General features: G+C 39.0%; 1 protein-coding gene across 2 annotated transcripts in view; it reads right to left on the bottom strand.

The window, feature by feature from the left end:
- Nucleotides 1–1,550: 1,550 nt before the first annotated feature.
- The window catches only part of lrrtm4l1 (leucine rich repeat transmembrane neuronal 4 like 1), a 65,167-nt gene continuing 45,107 nt past the window's right edge, over nt 1,551–21,610 (bottom strand). For both annotated transcript variants that reach the window (XR_002747046.3, XM_035955421.2), the window contains exon 3: nt 1,551–3,401. Coding sequence is in view for 1 of the 2 variants with exons in the window: in XM_035955421.2 (XP_035811314.1) it covers nt 3,336–3,401 (66 nt within the window). In the remaining variant the exon portion in view is untranslated. The remainder of the gene's footprint in view (nt 3,402–21,610) is intronic.

Raw genomic sequence — 21,610 nt, forward strand, 5'->3', positions numbered from 1 at the left:
GAAACTATCGCAGTCTAATGCAAGAGCCCTGCAATAAAACATACCGACATTAAGGGTGCAACGTTGAAACCGCCTTATTTTGAAGCTGTGCCGATCCATGTAGCTGGATACCGTAAGGTAATTTGAGTGACTTGACCCTTTAAGACAGACGGGGAGGAAACAGGAGACAAATACATGCAGAAATGTCATAATAATGTGTGGAGAGAAACTTTATGTACGTGTGTCTTTGCAGGTAGGAAGGTTCTAATGAAAGATTTTTCTAAAAACTGGAGGATCTTAAAAAATCTGCTGCTTGATTTTGCCTGTTTTTTTAATAGTCTTCAGACTTTATTGAAAGACTAACATGCTGGAATATCCCTTACACAGTAAGAATCCATTAAAATATATCTGTGCTGAAAATCACACAAAAGCATCAAACATGGTGTCATAATTGCATCAACTTAATTGTAGAAGAGTTTGGAACTGATATACATTAAATGTAATTTTTTCAGTTTGTCTTATGCAGTTCCACCTGCTGTTCTTCTATTTTCTTAATCCTTCACTGTTCTATCATTTTTATTGTCAACTAAGGTCCATATCTTAATGCATTACTAATTATTATCTTTCAGACTCTGTTTCAGGTTAATCTGTGGCTGCCTTCTAACATAGCCGCTAGATGTTAGCATAGCATTAGCCACTGTAAGAGAAGCTAGTTTCCTGGTTTGTGTTTCTTGTTCACTTTTTGCTGCTTGAGAGACATTTCAGAAACCACAGAGTGACGACAGAGAGAGAGGAGGCTGCATCAGACCTGAAGTAGAGCATTACCTTTATCAATAATTGGTCAGTAAAAATGCCAATATCGATAATCTGAAAAATGCCAAATATCGGCCACAATAACTGGCCAAGTCGATAATGGGTCTATCCCTAGTTTTTGTCCTTGGAACGATGGTATGAACAGCAATAAAACATACTAACACTAAGGGTGCAATGTTGAAAATGTCTTATTTTGAAGCAGCAGCTGTCTGTGTGACTGGTTACCTTAAAGTAATGTGAGTGACTTGAACCCTTAAAGACAGATGGGAAAAAACGGGACAAACAGATACAGAAATGTCATAATAATGTGTAGAAAGTGAGTGAAATGTGCTCCCATGACTGAGCAGTGATAGCAGCAGGGCCAGATAGGTAGAGAGGAGAAAAATACCACAGGGAGCATTGGGCAGATAGGCCATCTGGACCTCTGAGCCGACAGCCTGACGTGCTCCAAGAGCAGCAAACGTGGAGCAAATTCGCTAAGCAGTTCCCCCCACTCTTGAGATATGCAACACATTACAGCGGGAGCGTGGGGCCTGCAAGCAAGTGTCACCATGAACAGAACGGTCGAACGGCGATCAATGCTCTGCTCTCTAAATTAATGAGGCTAATGTTGACGTGTCGGCCTCGTCACCGCAGATCTGCGGGGACACATTTCAGCAGGTGTGGATGGAGACGAGGAAACGGGCCTATTAAATTACAGCGGGCAGCCAGGAAAATGCATTACACACACTCAGCGCTGGAACGAACACAAGAAAAAAAATGATTAATGAATATTTTAATTTGACCAATTCATATTGCTCACCAATAAAGTCATTATTTTCATTATAAAACATACTGTTGAAAGTGAACAAAGAATACAGCTGCTTACTAAATATCAACAAATTCAAGGAAGGGGGCTTGGGGGTAGGGGGAAGCAGAAATTTACAATAGAAAATTATCATTTTCCGGTGTAGAAAGATTATGTTTAAAGGTTCAAACAAACAATCCACAACTCAATGTGTGTCTCGGATATAATTAGGAACTCAAATGAAACACAAGCACACGCAGAACCGGCAAACATCTGCAGTCTCCTCCAGGTGGAGAGACGGGCGGGTTATTCTGAAGGAAGGTGAAGCGTGTTCTCAACAGAAACGTATAAAGCAGTGCTCGGAGTTATCTTTCAGACAGGACCTTCCTAATGAAGACCGTCGCTGCGAGATCATTTGTTCACAAAGACGCACACGTTTACGCACATGAAAAAACGAAGAGAAAAGAAAAAGCAGATTCGTTAACAGAGAGCACTGCTGGACATGAGAGGAGTTGAGGCTTCTTTTTGATTTCTCGTGGATTTCATTTTAAGACAGCAAATCCTGAATTTTGTTCATGACGTGTTTGGGAGAGCCACATAGGACCCATTTGGCTCTTTTGGTATTTGGTGTTGAAAATGGCAGAAACACATATTTATAAAGTACAACATTAACAACATTATAATTTTCAGAAAATTACATTTTTACCCTCGATCAGAGTTTCTTTTCTCCCTTTTTTCCCTTTCTTTCTTTTTTTTGGCTTCTGATTGCCCTTGTCTGTCCTCCAAATCAAACTACATTAGTCGAGGTTTGATTGCAATTAGAAACAACTTAGAAAAACTTCTCCTTTTTTTTTGAAGAAAAAAAAGCAAAGAAACAAACAAATAACCTCCACGAAGATAATTGACTTGGGCATAGTTTGCTTTTTCCTCTGGCGAATGTTTGACAAGCTTCAAACAATATTCCAGCTGCTGACTTCCACCAGATGATTCCTCTTTACTGACAGGTGCACAGAAACTCAGCGACTCATTTCAGAATGTTTCCGCTCCAGTGAGGCACATTTACACCATCATAGCCTTTGATTAGTCTTTCTTTTTTGTTGTTGTAAAAAAAAAAAAAAAAAGTAAAATAAAAATAAAGCATTGAAAAAAATGGTAGAAGATGGAATCAAAATATGCAAACCCACTTTAAATTATACACAGCTGTGTTAGCAGAGCGGTCAGAGCTACTTGTTCAGTGCATTTTCATTAATGATTCATTGCTCAGTTTTACATGGTTTTTTTTGTTTTTTTTAAAGCCTCTTGAATTTGTACAATGCCTCGTTGTCCTCATGGAGACAATAAGCTATTATAGTCTATACAATAAGCTCCCGTGTTGGTTATAATCATCCATTAGTTCTCATTAGTCTTCCTCCAGGGCTCTGCTGTTTCTGTGACGGCATTTCCATGACCATCGGTGTCAGTGTTTGTGTGGTGATGAAGTGCAGTGGGATGCAGCAAAAGCCGATGACCAAAGAGCACGGGCCAAAAAAAAAAAAAAAAAAGACTTTATAAAACCTTAAGAAAAAAAGAGGGGTGGGAAAAGACAGTATTATCTCCTCCATGTCTAAGTCTGCAGTCGCCTTTGTTAGCATGGAGAACCATCGCAGATGTATCCTTGCATGTGAATTATGAGATTAGGATCCTGATGGGTGCACTGCATATGTCTTTCTCCTCGTTTCATTGCTGCACCCTCCGGTAGCAGTTCCTTTTTGATGGGTTAATGGATGGTAGGCACGTCTCCTAGCCAGGCACCGGGTAAGGGGCGTGGACACGTATACTCATTCTGCAAGGACAGAAAAAAGGGAGGGGGAAAAAAACAGAAAAGACAATGAAGTTAAAACCATTTAGCAGCTGGTCTGTGCCAGTTACAGAGGTGGTGGTTACAATGTAAAGTTAATTACAGTGCCCAGTGATTTGATAACAGTACAATGGGGCTGTGACAGTGCCAGCAAAGCAAATTAGGGTAAGCAATTAAGCAGATGATGAAATCCCATGTACTTAGATTAGCTCAGGAAAGGCTGAGGTGGAGTGACTTCCCCTTATGTCTCACAGAGATTAAAAAAGAAAAGCCCAATACACAGAACTCTCACTAGAGTTCATTTAACATAAAATCTTAATTAAAGCTGAAATAGTCAAATAAAGGAAATTAACCTTCCTACTCGAAATTTATCATTTAACTTATATGGAGTTTGCTACAGTTTTTCAAATTTCAGTCATCCTGCAGTCAAGCATTTACAGCCATGAAGAAAAGTTTCTATATACTTGTGAAGACCACATGTATCATGGCTGTCTTGAGTTTGCAATGACTCACATAACTCAAAATTTTCTACGACGAAATCACTGAAAACCAAGAGTTTTTGTCACAAAAAGCAATTATGCATTTTGGTTCTTTTACCAATTTATTGCAGGTATTCTAGAAATATGACAAAAATCTGCTGAGTCAAAAATATACCATATGCCATTTTCACCTCAACTAGGCACTTTTGGCAGCTGTCCACAAGCTTCTAGTTGTATCTTTGACCCTCCTCTTGACAAAATTGGAGCAGTTCAACTAAATTTGTTGGCTTTGTGACACAAACTTGTCTCTATCACAGTCCACAGGTTCTTGATGGCGGTTAAGTCAGGGCTTTGGGGACACCAGTGAAAACTTTTAATTCTGGCCTAATTTAACCATTTCTTTGTCATTTCTGACATGAGTTTTGGGTCATTGTCTTGTTTAAACCCCAGCTGCCTCCAAGACCCAACCTGCTAACTGATGATTTTGGATTTTCCTCAAGAATTTGGAAGTAATCCCCCTTCTTCATTATTCCATTTACTTGGTGTAAAGCACCAGTTCCACTAGCATTAAAATGGCACAGAGCATGATGCTGCCACTAGGGATGCACCGATCCACATTTTTTCACTTCCGATCCAATCCTGATACCTGAATTTGGATATCTGCAGATACCGATTCTATTCTGATACCAGAGATCTGTTTGCTTTAATATTATTATCATCATTATTGTTGATTTTATATGAGGCTGTAATAAACTCCTCTCTACAGGTAAGTATGATATATACGAATGTATGCATGTATGACCCAAAAAGCAACTTGAGGTACATATAAGTTCAGAAAAGGAAGTCAGAAAAACAGGAAATCCTGTTAACTGGAAAAATCCCATCCTGAAAACAAACATGCATCTGTAAAGGTTTCAAATTGACTGTCAATATTTACTAAATCCAAGAAAGATACACACAAAGGGTAAACTTCTCTAACATAATTTGTTAGAAAAAACATCTGGTGTTTGCTGAAGTCTTTTCATCTCTTAAAAAAAAGGGGATAATTTCTCCATTTTAAACACATTTCAGCAGCTGAACCTAAATAAAATCTCTTTAAAACTGGACAAAGGTTGAGTAAATTCTCTAATTATCTTAATGTTATACACTTAATTTGCGGTATTTCTACTGTAAAATAAATTCCACACAGCGGACATGTGATGAAAAGTTGGTTAGCCACAGTGCTGCTCAATTCTCGTCTGCTAGCTGGCTGCAAACTGTGGAGTGGAAGCGTGTCTCGTTACTCTGCCTCTCATTGAGATATGCTTCCTTTCAGGAAATCCATTCCACATTTTGCAGCCAGCTAGCAGAGCAGCCGGCAGGGAATCACTTGTGGAGTCATTTCAGCAGACAACATTAAAGCACAGACGTGGATCATGGATCGGAAATTTCCGATCCGTGAATCACGCTGGTATCGGAACCCGATACCAATACTGGATGGGATCGGCCCCATCCCTAACTGCCACCACCATGCTTTAGAGGAGGTCTGGTGTTCTTGGGGTTAAGGGCCTCACCTTCTCTTCTCCAAACATATTTCTGCTCATTGTGGCCAGATAGCTCAATTTTTCTTTAATGTGACCACAGAACTTTCCTCCAGAAAGCCTTTTCTTTGGCCATATCATTAGTAGTAAACTTCAGGCAAGCTTTAAAGTTCTACTTCGAGAGGAAGAACTTCCTTCTTCATGGCAACCTCTCAGCTCATGTTGATGTACAACACTGCGGACCCTGACAGCTGTGTTCCAAGAGCTTTTAATTCATTGCAGACCTGTTTTTGGTGATTCTTGGTTGACTCTTGACCACCCTTAACAATTGTTTTTCAGCAGCAGGTGATTGTTTGCATTTGCTTTGTGATCTTGGCAGTGACACAACTGTACCTGCACTGTATACTTATAAACAGTGGTTTGCGCAAATGATTTTGGGATCCCTTGCTGCTTTGAAATGGCTCCAAATGATTTTCTTGACTTGTCCAAATCAATGATTTGCTTTTTCAGATCTGTATTTATTGTAGCTCCTTAGACTTTGTCATCGTAGTGTTTGTGGCTGAGTCTAATTAAATTGTCTCAGAGGAGTCACCAGCTGTAGTCAATCATAATCAATCACAAGAATTTAAGAGGTCACTAAGAAAATTTGATTAACATAGCTTTCTACATCAAAACTGATATTTCAAGTTCTGTGTTTATATTTTTGACCCAGCAGATTGTCATTATTTCCAGAAGACCTACAATAATTCAGACCTATAGAAGTCAATGGAAACTCAAGACTGCAATGCAGTGTCTTTAAACTTCTGTTCACAACCGTAAATGTACAGCAATCTGTATGTAAAGTTATTTTAGTCAATACAGTAGAACACTAAAAGATGATTTCAAATGAGCCAGCTCGCATGTAGAGCATTTTCTTTATTCATGCGTAAAGCGATGAACAAAACAGGTGTTTGCATGTTTAATTTGCTCCCCAGTGTAATGCATAATCTTTATATGCAGCATTGGTTTAAGGTAAACAGGTTCGCTCCAATAACACTGTAAACCTGATTCACGAGAAAAAGTAAATTTGAAATCATGACAAGTGAATAATTTAGGACCTTTAAATGTCAACGCTTTCCCACAGGTCAGGTCAAGCTTGTTGAGATGTTGTTGCAAATTAGCAAGAGATTTTGACATTTTACTCTCATTCAAGAGGCGCAAGCTTTGAGCTGATCTCCAAAACCGAAAAGCGGCAGAGGCACACTCAGCCCTCTTATCCAAGTTTGCCTCTGAAAACCCTCTACTTTACAACTTAACCTTTTAAAAGGGCCTATTTGCGACTTGGCCACAGGTAAACCCACTTTGCCTTTAATAACACAAACGCTCTTTTGCCAGGCTAAGCAATTTTTCAAAGCTTTCAGAATCTGCTCGAAAATTATCCCAGCTCAACTTTTTTTTTCTTTTTTCTTTTTCTGCTGCTCAAGCTGAGATTGTTGTCAGAGAGAAGCAGATCTCTGTAACACAGGGGCTCAGACGAGTATGCCCTGAGCAGAACTTTGATTTAAACGTTATCAAACAGGCTGACAAGTCTTCACTCAACTCTTTATCTACCTCTCAGGTGGATGTGAGGGAAGTGACGACAGCTGCGCAAATTGTCATTCCTTGGACTATTTCAACAGAGCACGAAAACAGAAACAGCTCACAGCAGAAACTCAGGCTCTGCTGCCAACGCATGTGCAGCAACACAGAGAGACAATAAGCTGAATTGCATCTGTGCAGGCAGACACGCACGCACACTTAAACACTGGGAAATTATCCTATCAGGTGGTTAAGAAAAAGCTAGTACATCATCTATGCAGTAATTCCCCTCATTGCACAGTGTAATCAATATTATAGATGCAATTTACCGCATTGCAACTGGTAATGGGGCATGTACTAGAAATGACAGTCTTGTTTATCTTGTATAACTGTGGAGGTAAGAAAAACCCATCACATATACAAAACATGGCAAGCTGCATGTGAACACAAGTGTTTTTTCTGTGCTACAACGCTACATGCTTTGAAAAAACCTCAATCAATCTGGTGAGTGGTCAAATGCAGCCACATGCCTTCAAAGTCAAAGCGATTCCAGTCAATCTCTCACATCAATATTCAAAAGATGTTCTTCAACATATCTCGCCGAATGACGGCAGGAGTACATTGCTTGTAAGATAGTAGCCACAGGATCGGCTGCTGTGTGAGCAACACTGTGCCTTATTTGATGGTAAAAGCCCACAGTTTTCACAGCTAATCCAGTTCACTTTAAATGCTCGGCATTTTTATAGCATTTCTTTTAACTGTATTAGATCCAAAGCGCTTTGCAATTTGTTTCTTGTCGCACCTGCATCCTATCGGAGCAACTTGGGTTTGTTGTCTTGCAGAAAGACGCTTCAGCATTTGGACAGGCAGAAACTGTAACTGAACATGCAATTAGGGGAAGGTTCACTCTACCACCTGAGCAACAGCTGCCTCTTTCTTGTCATGTTCCTTGTTGTTTCTCTAGTTTTGTTATCGTCATTATATACATGACCATTCAAAAGTTTGGGGTCACTTAGAAATGTCCTTATTTTTGAAAGAAAAGCTTTTTTTTCCAATGAAGATAACATTAAATTAATCATAAATCCAGTGTAGACATTGTTAATGTGGTAAATGACTATTCTAGCTGGAAACAGCTGATTTTTAATGGAATATCTCCATAGAGGTACAGAGGAACATTTCCAGCAACCATCACTCCTGTGTTCTAATGCTACATTGTGTTAATTAATGGTGTTGAAAGGCTAACTGATGATTAGAAAACCCTTGTGTAATTATGTTAGCACATGAATAAAAGTGTCATTTTTCCTGGAAAACATGAAATTGTATGGGTTACCCCAGACTTTTGAATGGTACTGTACAGTAGTAATTTCAGCGCAGCTCCGATTTTTTTTTTTGCGTCACTGACATGGACGTCTGAGCAGTTATTTGCGAAATGCATTATACCCCTTCAATGTGACTTGCTTCAAGTGTGTGTGCTTGAGTGAATGGAGATTATTGTAATATGCTCTTCTGCTCACACCTCTTCAAACACTTGCATTCGCAAACAGCCATTAATCGTTTAATGACTTCCGACCATAAACTAGAAACAGTATTTTCTTTTACAACCTCAAACACTGAATGGCTAAGGATGTTTTCTGTCCCACACTCCACCAAACCCAATCACTTCTACTTGTGGAACAAGCAAGTGACCATTAGAAGTCAACAATGAGGAAGCCTTGTCATTGGTCATCAGGGACACGGGCCTTACTTCTGCAGATATTTTCTAAGAAATGCAGCTAAAACTCTGCTGGTTCTCTAAAGTTGTTTACCAGGACATGTGGATGGCACATAGCAGCATGTAATATATCTGAAGGAGTCCTTATTGTCCTCCACCTGCCTGAAACATCCTCCAAAAGCACTGCTACTACTACTTCTTCCATAAAAACAACACATATGAGTAAGCAGAGAAGCTTTTCCTTTCTAATAGGTTCTTCACCTTCAGCCGATGTGGGAGTTCCGACAACCTGGCAAAGGTCCAGGATAAACTTGGCAAACTTTATGGTCAGGGGTCCTTCCCTCCCACCAGTGCAGAATGGCAATACGTGGCAGCAGTATAGCTGTTTATTTACCGTTTAGCATCGCAGAGAACCTACAGTATGTCGCTGTGCCACAAGGAATCACCTCTGCCTCCACGCACATTCCAGCCATCCAAGCTGCCAAACTTAATGTCCAGAGACGTGCCAATAAGCAGCAGGTTATATCTTGAAAATATGAAACTGATTTGGAATTTTGGAATAAGAAAAAAGACACATTTACCTCATGGACTCACGCCTACTATGTCTTTTGTGGATCTCTTTCCAACCCTTAGCAAAACACCCTCTTATAAGTCACGTTTGCACACTGCAGCTATTTGTTCAGAAAAAAAGACATGAGAAAGGAGCTGGCGTTGATCCTGGTGGCTTCAAACTTGACAACTTCCCCTTAATACTCAGAGATAACTTGGCTAATGTAGTACCAGCTTTGTCAGCCTTCTTCCACATTGTGACGAGGGACAGGCTTGACATGTGGACCCTGGGACAGCCTCTAAAGGAGTGAAATCCTGAGAGGGATTGGCCTGTAAATCTAGAACTGTCCCCTGTAGCAGTGTGCATTTCTGCAGAAGCCCCTGAAAGTTCCTGATACTGTTTAAAAGCTGTAAGGATTTAATGCTTATTCATGGAAGCCACATGTAGATTCTAGTATCCCAAACAGTTGAGGATGATTTTATTGATAGCGGTATTGATAGAAGTATGCTAGTCTAACCAAGTGCCTCCTCTCTTAGTAATAATAAACTGAAATTAGAGATGTACAGTTATGGTGACGCAGCCCACCAAGTAAAAGGTTTATTATTATTATTATTTTAGTTGCATTTGTGAGTGGAAATTGTAGTGTAACATTATCAAGTTTTGTATAACATCTATAAATTCAATAGATAAACTATCTGCTCTGCATCAAGACTTCACGTATTTGAAGCAAGTAGCTATCGGAAGTCAGGTCAAGGTTCTAAAATCAGCAGGTTGTTTCCTTGTGTAAACACATATTGAACCAATATTTAATGTCTTCTGCTGCTATGCACATATTTGTTTTTACCAAGTTCATTGTGCATCTTGGAACAAAAATGAAGGGCCGGATGAATTATGTTGCATTTTTGTCTTACAATCAGGCTTCTAACCCTAACCCAACAGATTTGGAATTCTGTTTTTAAAAAATCCTTTTAGTATTGGAGTTCAAAACTATCATGCTATTTATTTTATGTGAAAACTGTGTGAGAGATTTTGCTATAGCAGTCCTATGATTATTTGCGTATGTCTGGTAACACGGAGCTATTAGATATTGTTATGAGTGAATGAACAAAATATTAAGACTGATCCTGCCACAACATTACCACTACTATGTATATACTGCTAAAACAGTATCTCCCATTTCATCTCATGTTCACGGCTCACTCTTTATAACGATTACACTGTCCGTTCAATGTATGTGCTCCATATATCCTCCCTTTCATATCATATTCATGGTTCATAGTGTTTATAGTCATAGTATACACTGCAAACACACATGCTGCTCATACCGTGTATATTGTTAACATCACTCTTTGTCCCTAACTCTACATTGTCCGTCTTCTGTTATATTCTCAGCTATTATATTCAAGTACTTAGTGTGTTCATAGAGTTAACTCCTGCATTTCATTGTCTTAGTACTTGTACTCTGTGCAATGACAAAGTAAAATCGAATCTAATCTGACCCATAACATTAAAACTAGTTGCCTAATATTGTTAAGATCCCCCTCATGCCACCAAAGCAGCTCTGATGCATTGAGGAGTGGACTTCAGGGGAATCCTGAAGTGTCTGGCACCAGGATATTGCCAGCAGATCCTTTAGTTCCTGAAATCTGGGGACTTTGTAGGCCAAATCACTGCCTTAGGCTCTTTGTCGTGTTCCTTGAGCCATTCTTGAGAAGTTTTTCAGGTGTGGTAGAGCACATTAAGTGGCTCTAGGAGGCTTTTACTGTTTGGGAGTTTTGGGTTTTTGTTCTTTTTGAGGCGTTGTGACATCCACAGGAATGCCAGGACCAAACTTCAACAGTCTGTGGTTCAAATCTTAAGGCAGACTGGCGTAAACAGGTTCACAAAGAAGTTTGATTCAGAATAAATAAGTTAATTAAATTTGCATAAAATGCTGAAACTCCAACCTATGACATTCATAACACCAAAAGGCCAAAAAGTAACTCAAAAATGTTTAGTCTGGAATCACAAGCGCTCCAAGGTCTGGAGGGTTGTTATGTAAAAGAGAAATAAGCAAAATTAAAAGTGGTTTCTGTGATTTTTGGAAGTCTCTGTGTACAAACTGTTGGCAGCTAATGTGAAATGCATCTGTGCTCTGGTGTTTGTTTTGTAAGCAGAGATGGAAATTTTACAGTGCAGTGACTCTATGACAGAACCTCAGCTGAACATTTCTCTTCAAACAGGGTGCAAACTGAAAAAAATGTGACTGTTCCTAGTAAGAATGGCATTGTGTTGGCATTTTCGCTGGCATTTGTGCTTCCACTCTTCACAAAATTAGTGTTACATTGTGCAACCATTAATTTAAATACACGATATCAGACTTGGCAGCTCAGACTTAAATTTTGCTAAGCTGTAGCTGTGTTTTAACCAAATTTAAAGAGAATCAGCAGGAATAAATGTGAATTTAATGTGTGTTGTATACATTGTAGGAGTAAGCTGACCAGTTCACCAGTTGGTTGCCATTAAAGCACTGGAGAATAAGCCAGTGCAACATAATAACATATGTGTTAAACCTTATTTGTTGGAAAATGTGTCAAAAACACTATGAAAAGATTACATTTTTTTTGGTGCCAAGTATTAGTTTGAAGATTGTAACAGTTGCCTCAATGCACCACACGGATCTGAAGTTTTCTGCTATTTTTAGTCTATTCAGTGGGTGTTTAAGTCCATGTATTTAATTTCCTATTAATGTTTTTTAGTATTTTGCTTTCATGGAAAAAGTTCTCCATCTCGGTAAATCATAAAAACTTAGACTCAGATATTAAACCTCAGATATTTTTGAGTTTTTTGTTCAGATTTGCCAGGTTTCACTCATGTTTTCCAAGTCTAAAGTAAAAATGTGCATAAAACAGGCGGATGGAAACAAACTTAAGACAACATAAAAGGCAATTTTCTGCAAAATTTGACATTTTCATTAATGCCGCAACAGTTAGTCCAAGCATTAAAATCGTGGAACGACCAGCCAGCGGCAAAAAAAACATCATCTCCACAGTTAAGAATATTAAGCTCTTGTTTTCTGTCAATTCTGGTGAATATGTTCCTTTTGCGGCAAGAAACCAGCATCGTGAGTTTAAGCTGACACATCTGTGAGGAAATTAATTCAAAAATCTCTGCTTCTTTTGAAAATCCAGGTGTTTTCTGGTGAAAAACAGTATGATATAGTTTGATACAATTTACATGCACAACAAAAAGGCAATAAACATAATTGAAAGGAACATAATTATAAACCCTCCTGCTGTTGAGGCACACCAAAAGGAGAAACATGCACTTTCAAGACAGAGTTCTGCTCTTTTCAAGAACACAGGTTGCATGTCCAGCGCCGTCCCTCCTCTCATCCGCCCCCTCCAACGCCTTTATGTGTTTTTAATTAGAGTTGCTAATTAGCATGGTGCAAACATGATGTAATTAGCTTGCTCTCAAGTCAGGACATCTGGAAGTAACAAAGACATATGTCTGCCACTCTCAAAGGGATTACAAGCCTCTTACTCCACTCAGCGCTCACAATTATTCCATTCTGATTCCCCACCCTGTTCGTGTGAAGCTGCGTGTTCCCTTGTTTCCCTCAAGGCCACGAAAAGAGAGGCACCGACATGACTGGATGTGTCAATTCTTTGTGAAAAATGACGTTAATGAAACAATATTGTTTGAGCTGAAATCATTAACATATCAAGGTCTGCGGGTGAAATTTAGAACCCCTCGGTGGCTGTTTTGCGTTCACGTATGTAAATGTAATAGGTCTAATTTCCACATAGGATACAGACAAAGGATGACAAATGAAAGCATCACATTCAATCTTATTGTATTTGTACTGAAAGAAAAAAAAAACAGCAATTAAACAAGGAAAGTTTTCCCGGGGAGCTGATGCCTGCATAAGCTCTTGATCTCCACAACACAGATACTTAAAACTTCTCTTAAGCTGTGACTGTCTCTCTGCCACACAAGCGCACACTCTGTCCTCTCATTATTTTAGATCAAGTGACATCCCTTGGTTAATAAATTGCAGTATTGATTCCCTTCTGTTTGAACATAATGTTGCAAAGGCCACAGTGAGCAAAGATGTCTACAGAAACATCTGTAGATGTTGGCTTGCTGTAATTGGGATTCTCCATTTGATAACAAAGCAGTGTTCAGTGGAAACAAAAAGTAAAATAATGGACTCTTTGCTAATGGCCTGACAAAATCCATTCATTAAAGGCTTCTAATTTTGTTTTCGGCAAGGTCACAGCAGCCACGGCTGGCTATTAGCACAACATATTAATGACGCGATGGATGTATCATAGGAAATTTCTATTATCTTAATTGTCTTTTATTTTGTTATTTATCTTCCTAATGTGACTTGTGACTCAGTGATTATTTCCACAAACATCTGGAAAGACAAAGACAGAGATTAATATACAATATAATGCACCGAATATTTCTCTTAGTTTGTGTTTTTCCAGTTCTTTTTATATGCATAAATAACATGTACCCAGATTAATATTGGCGCTGAGAGCATGAATATATGAATATATAAATCTTGACAGCAAGTGCAATATTTTTCCTCCAGTCACACTTTATGACTTAGAGTTAAAATGCAAACTTTGCAATGACAGCAATTTTAAATTTGCAGGCGACCAATACAGAAACAGATATAACTATGTGGATAAAATTACACAAATGCATCATTATAGTGTCGGTAATCTGCACGTAACTGCTGGATGTAAAAAAATATTAAAACAGTGTCTTTTTCACTTGCATCCAGTTTGATTTGCATCTAAAAGAGTGGAGGCCTCATTGAAAAAAAAATGTCTGATATGCATAATCTTACGTTAGTTTGCTGGTCGACTTTATCTGAAGGGAAAAAGAAATAAGTTTAAATGAGCTTAAGTAGGTTTACCCTTTAGTGCCTCCATGTCTTTAAGACAGCAAACTGTGTTTCATTAGAAGCGAGGATATACTGACCCACATCTAAGAGGGCCAGTGAGAGCAAACTGCTCTTACATCATTTGAAGTTAAACAGAGCGATTTTCTGTGTGCATCCATTAGGCGAGACACGCAAACCGCGGTCTGGAGGTAGAGCTCAAAGATCTCCCCGAGGAAATCTGATCCTGTCGGTTGTGGCAAACCGAGCGCATCCCTGATGAAACATCTCAGTGTCTGCGTACATCGATGTAAGTGCATATGCATGTTTATCTGTGCTTGAGCGTTATGATTTATGATGGTTGTGATTTATGCAGGTGATGGATGACCACATTAGGAGCCACTGGTTTTTTCCCCCCTCTCTCTCTATATATATATTTCTATATATCACACGGTGCGCAATAAATTCACATGTCTGGAACAAAAAATACAAAACTAAATCAGGAAACCAATCATTTCTTATACCTTGTTAGGATACGTGGATCATCTATGGCTATTAATACCCATAAAGGAACGTTCTGCTAGCAGGATGCAGGCCACAGCGTCCATCTATTATTTATGTTATCCCGTTACATATAACACCATATACACCTGCCATGTCATCGAATTACAGATTTTCTCAAGATTGATCGTTTTCATCAAGTTTTAAATGTTTAATATGGAACTTTGCTATAAATACCACCAAAATAATAGGTTCTGTGCTTTATTCTGCAGCTTGCATTACTAGTCAACGTGAAGCCCAGCCAAACATCAAAGGTCTCAGACTCAGATTACAGGTTTTGATCTATTTGGAAATACGTTGCATCAGCCCAAGGTTCTGTGGTTATCTGCTCTGAAATCAAGAATGCACCTAAAACTAAAGGAGAGTGTTAACAACTACATAGTTAGTCATTTTCATTTTGTGTCCTTTTGGTAATTCTCTTTGTGTAGGTGGCAGCTGTCAGGTAAAGCAAAGTGCAACTGAAGAGATGTTTCAATTACAGACATTTAGCGACAAACTGCTGAACGAAACAACAAGACAACAAGTGGCACGCATGTCACATCACCCAGAATTGTTTCTCAGAGCCACCCTGATTGTAACAGCGCGTATTTACTGCACAGGGTGTGATTATATCAAGGAAGATCGCTCGCCTTTTCCTCACCACTCAGAACTCATCAAACAGTGTCATACTGTGATGTTATTGAACCGAAGCAAGAATCACCAACTTTCCCTCTCTTGCATGCAGAGGCTCACTCCTTCTCCGCCTCTTTTCCCTCATCACAAACTCAAGAAAGTACACTTTAGCTTCCTCTTTGTTTTTTTTTTTACTATCTTACACTCGAACTTGTGAACTCTCTTCATTATCTTTATAGTGAAAGACATGCTAGCTTCAGCAGTTTCAGCAAAAAATCCCTTTGTGTTCCTCCAACAGCTGTCCTTCAAATCTTCAGAACACCTAGAGATCCACAACTGAGCGAATTAGTTGCTTTTCAATTCATTCTTATTTAAAATTTTGAATTACAAATGAAATGTTGAGAGTCTGAGTAGTTTTTAGCTCGTTTTATTCCCAGCAGAAGCCCTTTCAGTTTCTAATTAGATCTGTTGTCAAGAACAGTTTAAACTCCATCGACAAGTTTGCTGATGATGTTGTTGTGATATTTCAGATCAGCACCAACAGCCTTGTCCAGCATATCAGCGAATTTTTGTCGTTGACCTTGTTGTATTGCTGTGCTCAATAGTTGAATAGTTGCTTTGGTTCTACTCCACATTGCATTTGTGCATGCAAGGTCTGCAGTAAATGCTGAATCTTGAATTCAAAGGTTTATAGTTTATACACTTGCTGAACCCTTCTGTTTTTGGACAGTTTATTGCTTTGCAACTTTAATTTTAGATGAATAAAAATGCTGATATATCCCATGGATCTACAATCCACGAGCAATAAGGGCAAAGTAGAAAAAATTTGGGGGAAATTTTGCTAATTTATTAAAAATTGTAGACTGAAATCTGCTGTGTTCAGGTTTGCGTTGTTAATATTTAAGACACGTACTTAACTGGAGTTTCACTGTGGCAAACTAAAAGGACTTAACATAGTTTAGAAAGGCACACAGTTGTACATATAAGGTCCCATATCCACACTGTGAGTCTGGACAAAACCCAAGCCATAAAGTCCAAGGAACTCTTTGCAGACCAACATCATAAATGTGTGGAGAGGCAGAGATTGGGGGAAGGGTCTAGAACCATTTCTAAAGCTTTGAGTTTTCCAAGTGGCACAGTGACTTCAATAATTGTGAAATGTAAGAAGTTGGGAACAATGAGGTATCCTCATGTAACTGACTGTCAGACCAAAATGAGAACCAACAAGCAAGACCTTGGTCATGTATGTGACCTGGAACCCCACAGTCACTCTAACAGAACTTCAGAAGTCCCCTGCAGAGATGGGAGAAGATGCTGAAGTGTAGACCATCTCAGCAGCACTCAACCAATTAGGCCTATATGGCAATGCAGCCAGATGAAAGACACTCTGAATGCGTGGCTAATGCCAGCCTCCTTTCAGTTGCTCAAATGACATTTAAAGGCCTTTGGGAGCACGGAAAATGACTATCTGACCTAATGAGTCAAAAATGAACTCTTCCGGCAGAATTCCGAGCACTATGTCTAGTAGACACCACACATTGCTCATCATATTTCATTTGCTCATCCATTCCCTATGGTGAAGCATGGTGGTGGTAGCATCATGCTATGAGGATACTATAGAGATATAGACACTGGTCAGAAATGAGAGAATAATGGATGTAACAGTTCACCTTTCAACACAACAGGGGATGAAAACATACAGTCAGGCAAAGCCCAAAAATAAACCTCGTGAAACACCTGTGAAGAGACCTGAGGATGGCAGTTTACGCATGCTTCAAATCTAATCTGTCAGAACTTGGGAGAATCTGTCAGGAAGGAAGCGACACACTGCCATAGCTATACTACAGATTAAATTTGGGACAAATCAGATGTCTCCCTGGTATTACTGTTTCAGCATCTCAAGTGCTGAACATTTTTGCACAGTAGTCTTGATGTGCAACCAATAGCCACAATTTTAAAGCCACTGACAGGTGAAGAGGATGAAATTGATCATCTTGTTACCATGCAGTATGCTGGGAAATCTTTGGTCGTGGCATTCATGTGGATGTTAGTTTGACATGAATCATCTGTCTAAACATCGCTTCAGACCAATCCCAATCTGATCCCTGCTACCAAAAGGACCCAAAGAACCTGCTGCAAAGGTACACCTCCAGAAGTCCTGTGTCCAAACTGGTGGCGCAAGGAGGACCTAAAACAGATGGTTTCAATGTTGGCGACTGACTACACCCTTGCCAATGCAACAAGAAACAGAAGCATAATCATAAGACTGCTACAGCACAATCTCTAACTGACAGCTGACAGCATTTTCTTCATAGAATATACAGCATTACATCGCCCAGCCCCTCTGCACACTACGCCACTACTAAGACTCAATCTATGTTCGAATCAAAATCTCCTTTTCCTACATGTCTTCTGAGGCTCGGCTGGAAACTGAGCAACGCAGGGGTTCAGCTTTGGTCATGTCGGCTCCCTGCAGATCCTCAGATCTCAGCTCAGGACTTTCCTTCAGTTATTCTCTGCACTAGTACTCAGCTTCTCCAACTGGGTTTCTATACTTCAAAAAAAAAAAAAAGTTCTCCTTTAAGACATTATACTCTTATTTGAACGGGTCGTATCTGAATCTAAAATAAAGCTGGTCAATATGTTTCAATTATTGATAGCTGCAAAAGTGATAAAAGCAAGTCGATGAATTTTACATTTGAAATAAACTGATGTGTTTGATGAACTGTGATGATTTAATGTAGCAAATGGAAAATTAATCGAGGAAACTGAAAGTCAGCCTGAATTAGAAATCATGTGTTTCATTTCTCTGGTCAGAGACAGTTCAATTAATCAACATTTTATAAGCATGAATAACTCATTACCAAAGTCACACGAGTCTGTTATGTCATTTCACGTATTAAAGTGCAAAACTGCGCAGCGGCAAGTCTTTTCAGTCCAGCAAAACATTTCTAAATCCCATGATGTGAGATATTGTAACTTGTGACACTAGCACATTAAATATTTTTATGTGGAAACAAAATATGTTCTTGTTGACGGACTGAAATCCAATTCAGGACCGTCTCAAAGCAATACAATGCATTTTAATATGATTGAGTGTGACAGAGATGTTGTAAACACTTTTATTATTCAATTATTTCATCTGGACAGTATTTTGGCCACTGTTTACAGGGGAGGGAGGTTTTGGCATCAATGAGACGGACGTACGTAAATTAAAATGGACTTTTTCATAATGTAACGATCAAGATAAAAACCTTTTTAGATGATTGATTGCATTTAGTTTGGACAGATATTGGTAGAGTCTCATTTTATAAGAGGTAAAACAGAAATAAGTCAACTCAAATTATGCCTTTAAAACAGGCCATTGTTTATCTGTACTATCATGCCGCTGTGGTTTATGTACTCTATACGCATTGTCTTCTGTAATTGATTTTGGCCATGCTTGGAGAGTGTGGTGCACCATTTGGCCAGAGTTGTAGTCCAGACTAGCCTTTTTGTTCTTCAGGCTTGAGCAGATTTAGTTTGAAATAAAATGATGGATACTACATTAAAGTACCAAGTCTCAGCATTAATTTGAGTAGTTTTACATCAGCAAGAAGAAACACTTTTTGGTAGGACTTTTAACCCATAGTTGCCAAAGTTTTCAAAGTTTGGAAGCTCAAAAGTAATTGGAAGTCAAATAAGTCGTTATATTTGGTATTTTGTGGATTTTTTTTGTAGTTAGTGTCTGTAGATTATGGTCCACAAATGTGAGCAGACACTTTGAATCTTCTCCTCAGTGCAACCACCTGAAACTCTTGTTGCTTTGGAGCCTCTTTAGTCTGATCTCCAGTGAGTGGAATGCAGCTTAACTGGGTTGGGCTCAGGTGATTAATTCAGCTAGTCAAAGTTGTTCGCCTCTTCATGACGTAGAGCTGTTTGGTGCATGATTGCTGAATGATGACATGCTGTTCAATGAATTTTGATGCACTTGGGTGAATCTGTACACACTTCTGCATTCGTCCTGTTACTGCTGTCGCCAGTGAAATCATCAACAAATGCAAGTGTGCCAGCTTCATTAGAAGCTATATGTGTCCAAGTCATAACAGACCTACCACCATGTTTGACAGCCAAGGTGGTACAGTGTGCTTTGGTGTATGGACTGTTTGTATGTTTTGTTTTTTTTTCAGCAAATTGCCAAAACCGTCCCGCTGAGTCTAAATGATTAAGGATAATGATGCTATGCAACTTTTGGGTGCAGAAATCAGCAACTGTTTGTACGTTCCATGAATCAAGTTTAAAGGTGATTATATGACAATTTTGTGCTCAAAACTTCTTTCTACACCAAAAAAAAAAAACAAAAAAAAACAAAGCAAAACTTCTGCAGCTATGGTTACTTTACAGGACTTGAAGTCAATTTATGTCATCGATTATTGGCCCCATTTTCCTCATTACTTCCTTAACTGATGGAATAGCTACACCATCTCAAAGCTAGAATGGAAATAAACTCAATATGCGTTTGAGATCTGGTGAAAGTTGTGATTAAGTGCAGGTGCTTGGACTTCTTTGAGTTGGTTTGCAACTCAGTGCAGCCAGATGTTGAAAAGATGCAAATACATCCATTTATCCGAGACACATACATGAGATTTGCGGCTTTCAAATATCTAAGTATAGCAATAAACAGTTTGTGTTGCTGAAGCATAAGAATCAAGTTCATATAAACATCACTGAGCTGTTGTAAGTGGATCAGCCTGTATTCTTGAGGAAGGGACATAAATTGGTGCCAGTGAGGATTATAAGAATTTGCTCTCACTTGTAGCTTATAAATACAATTCATCCATGTGTTTTTGTAGCTTAGGGATAATAGTGAGCTCGTAAATCCTAGATTAACTGTCATTGTTGCAACTAAATCACTATAGTGTGGAAGGTATTCCTCTAGGGGCAATTTTGGTCATTAGCAAACACAGTACGGGCACATTACCAACACTTCTGGACGGGAGTAAAGTCAAGACTGATTGCAACACCTTGTGATCTGTGACGCATGTTTGGCTCAGTAAAAATACATCAACGTAAATGTGACGAAGAAAAGTCATTTTGGCTTTCTCTCTCCGATTGAAGTGATTAATGTAATGGGGCCAAAATGTCAAATTTGTACCCATTCATGCCACCTTTTCAGGCAACAAGCCGTATCTACTCATCTCATTCATGTAGTCCACTGTGGAAAAACTATTTTCTCACACATTGTGTTCGAGGCATTTGCATTTGAAGACAATGGTTGCAGATTATATAAAATCACAGGAGACCGGCCTCAGACTGAACATTGTCTCATTCAGTCGTATTTTCGGCGTTACTTTCCCTCCTCCAAATCTAAAACGGCTCTGACATCTCAATCAAAAGCTGGCTTGTCAGAAGATTTCTATTGGTTTGATAACAATCAGGGTAGGATTGTATCAGTTATTTTTGAGAAACTGTCTACATATTTGACGCCATATAATTTTTGTCTCAGTGCCGCAAAGGCAGACGTGTCATTTCTAATGTTTTGTGTAACTGAGGGACAAACATCATGATCCCTTATTAGTTTCCAGGCTATATCAAGAGGATAAAACATGACATTATAGCATTTCCATAATGCAAAAGAAGATAACAGTGGGGGCATGCCATGGAAATTTAAATGGATGCAAATATACCGAGTGTCTCTCTGAGTGCTTTTAATCTGACAACACACACACAAACTTTTGTCTTTTGACTGCAGGCAAGACAAGTTTTCAGGATTTTCTGACCAAAAGCATTTTTAAATTATGTTTATGCCTTGACATTCTAAATTGCCAAAGATGTGTTTTTCCATGTTTAATGTCTTTGGACATCAGTCGGAACCAACACATGTGACTGTTCTTCATGCAAATCCTGCTCACATGTTCCAGATCTGCTGTCACTGTCTGGCATAACAGGACCTGATGCCGAAGAACTGCCAAGGAGCTGCAGGAGATATTGTTTTCATTTCCCTCCCCTTTCCACTGAATTGGCTGTTGACACATCCCAGAGGGTGCAATAGTGCAATTAGTACTCCTCTTGCAACTTCTCTTGACAGTGTCGTATTCAGCTGTTAATAACTGGCAGATGTAATGTGACATTTAACAGAAAATTGAATGCAAATGATATCATGACCCAGAATGTGATATGTTGAACTTTTCAAATGGTCTACTATAAAACAAGAAAAGCAGTCAGAGAGCACAGTACTCCGCTAAGGCTGCTCAGTTTTCGTACCATTTCCGACGAAATCTTGAAAGAATTTGTGGCAGGAATCATGGCACCATAGAATGTGGGCATTTAACGTAGATGTACCCAC

The sequence above is a fragment of the Amphiprion ocellaris genome, chromosome 17 (genome assembly GCF_022539595.1).
Source record: "Amphiprion ocellaris isolate individual 3 ecotype Okinawa chromosome 17, ASM2253959v1, whole genome shotgun sequence".
NCBI classification, from domain to species: domain Eukaryota; kingdom Metazoa; phylum Chordata; class Actinopteri; family Pomacentridae; genus Amphiprion; species Amphiprion ocellaris.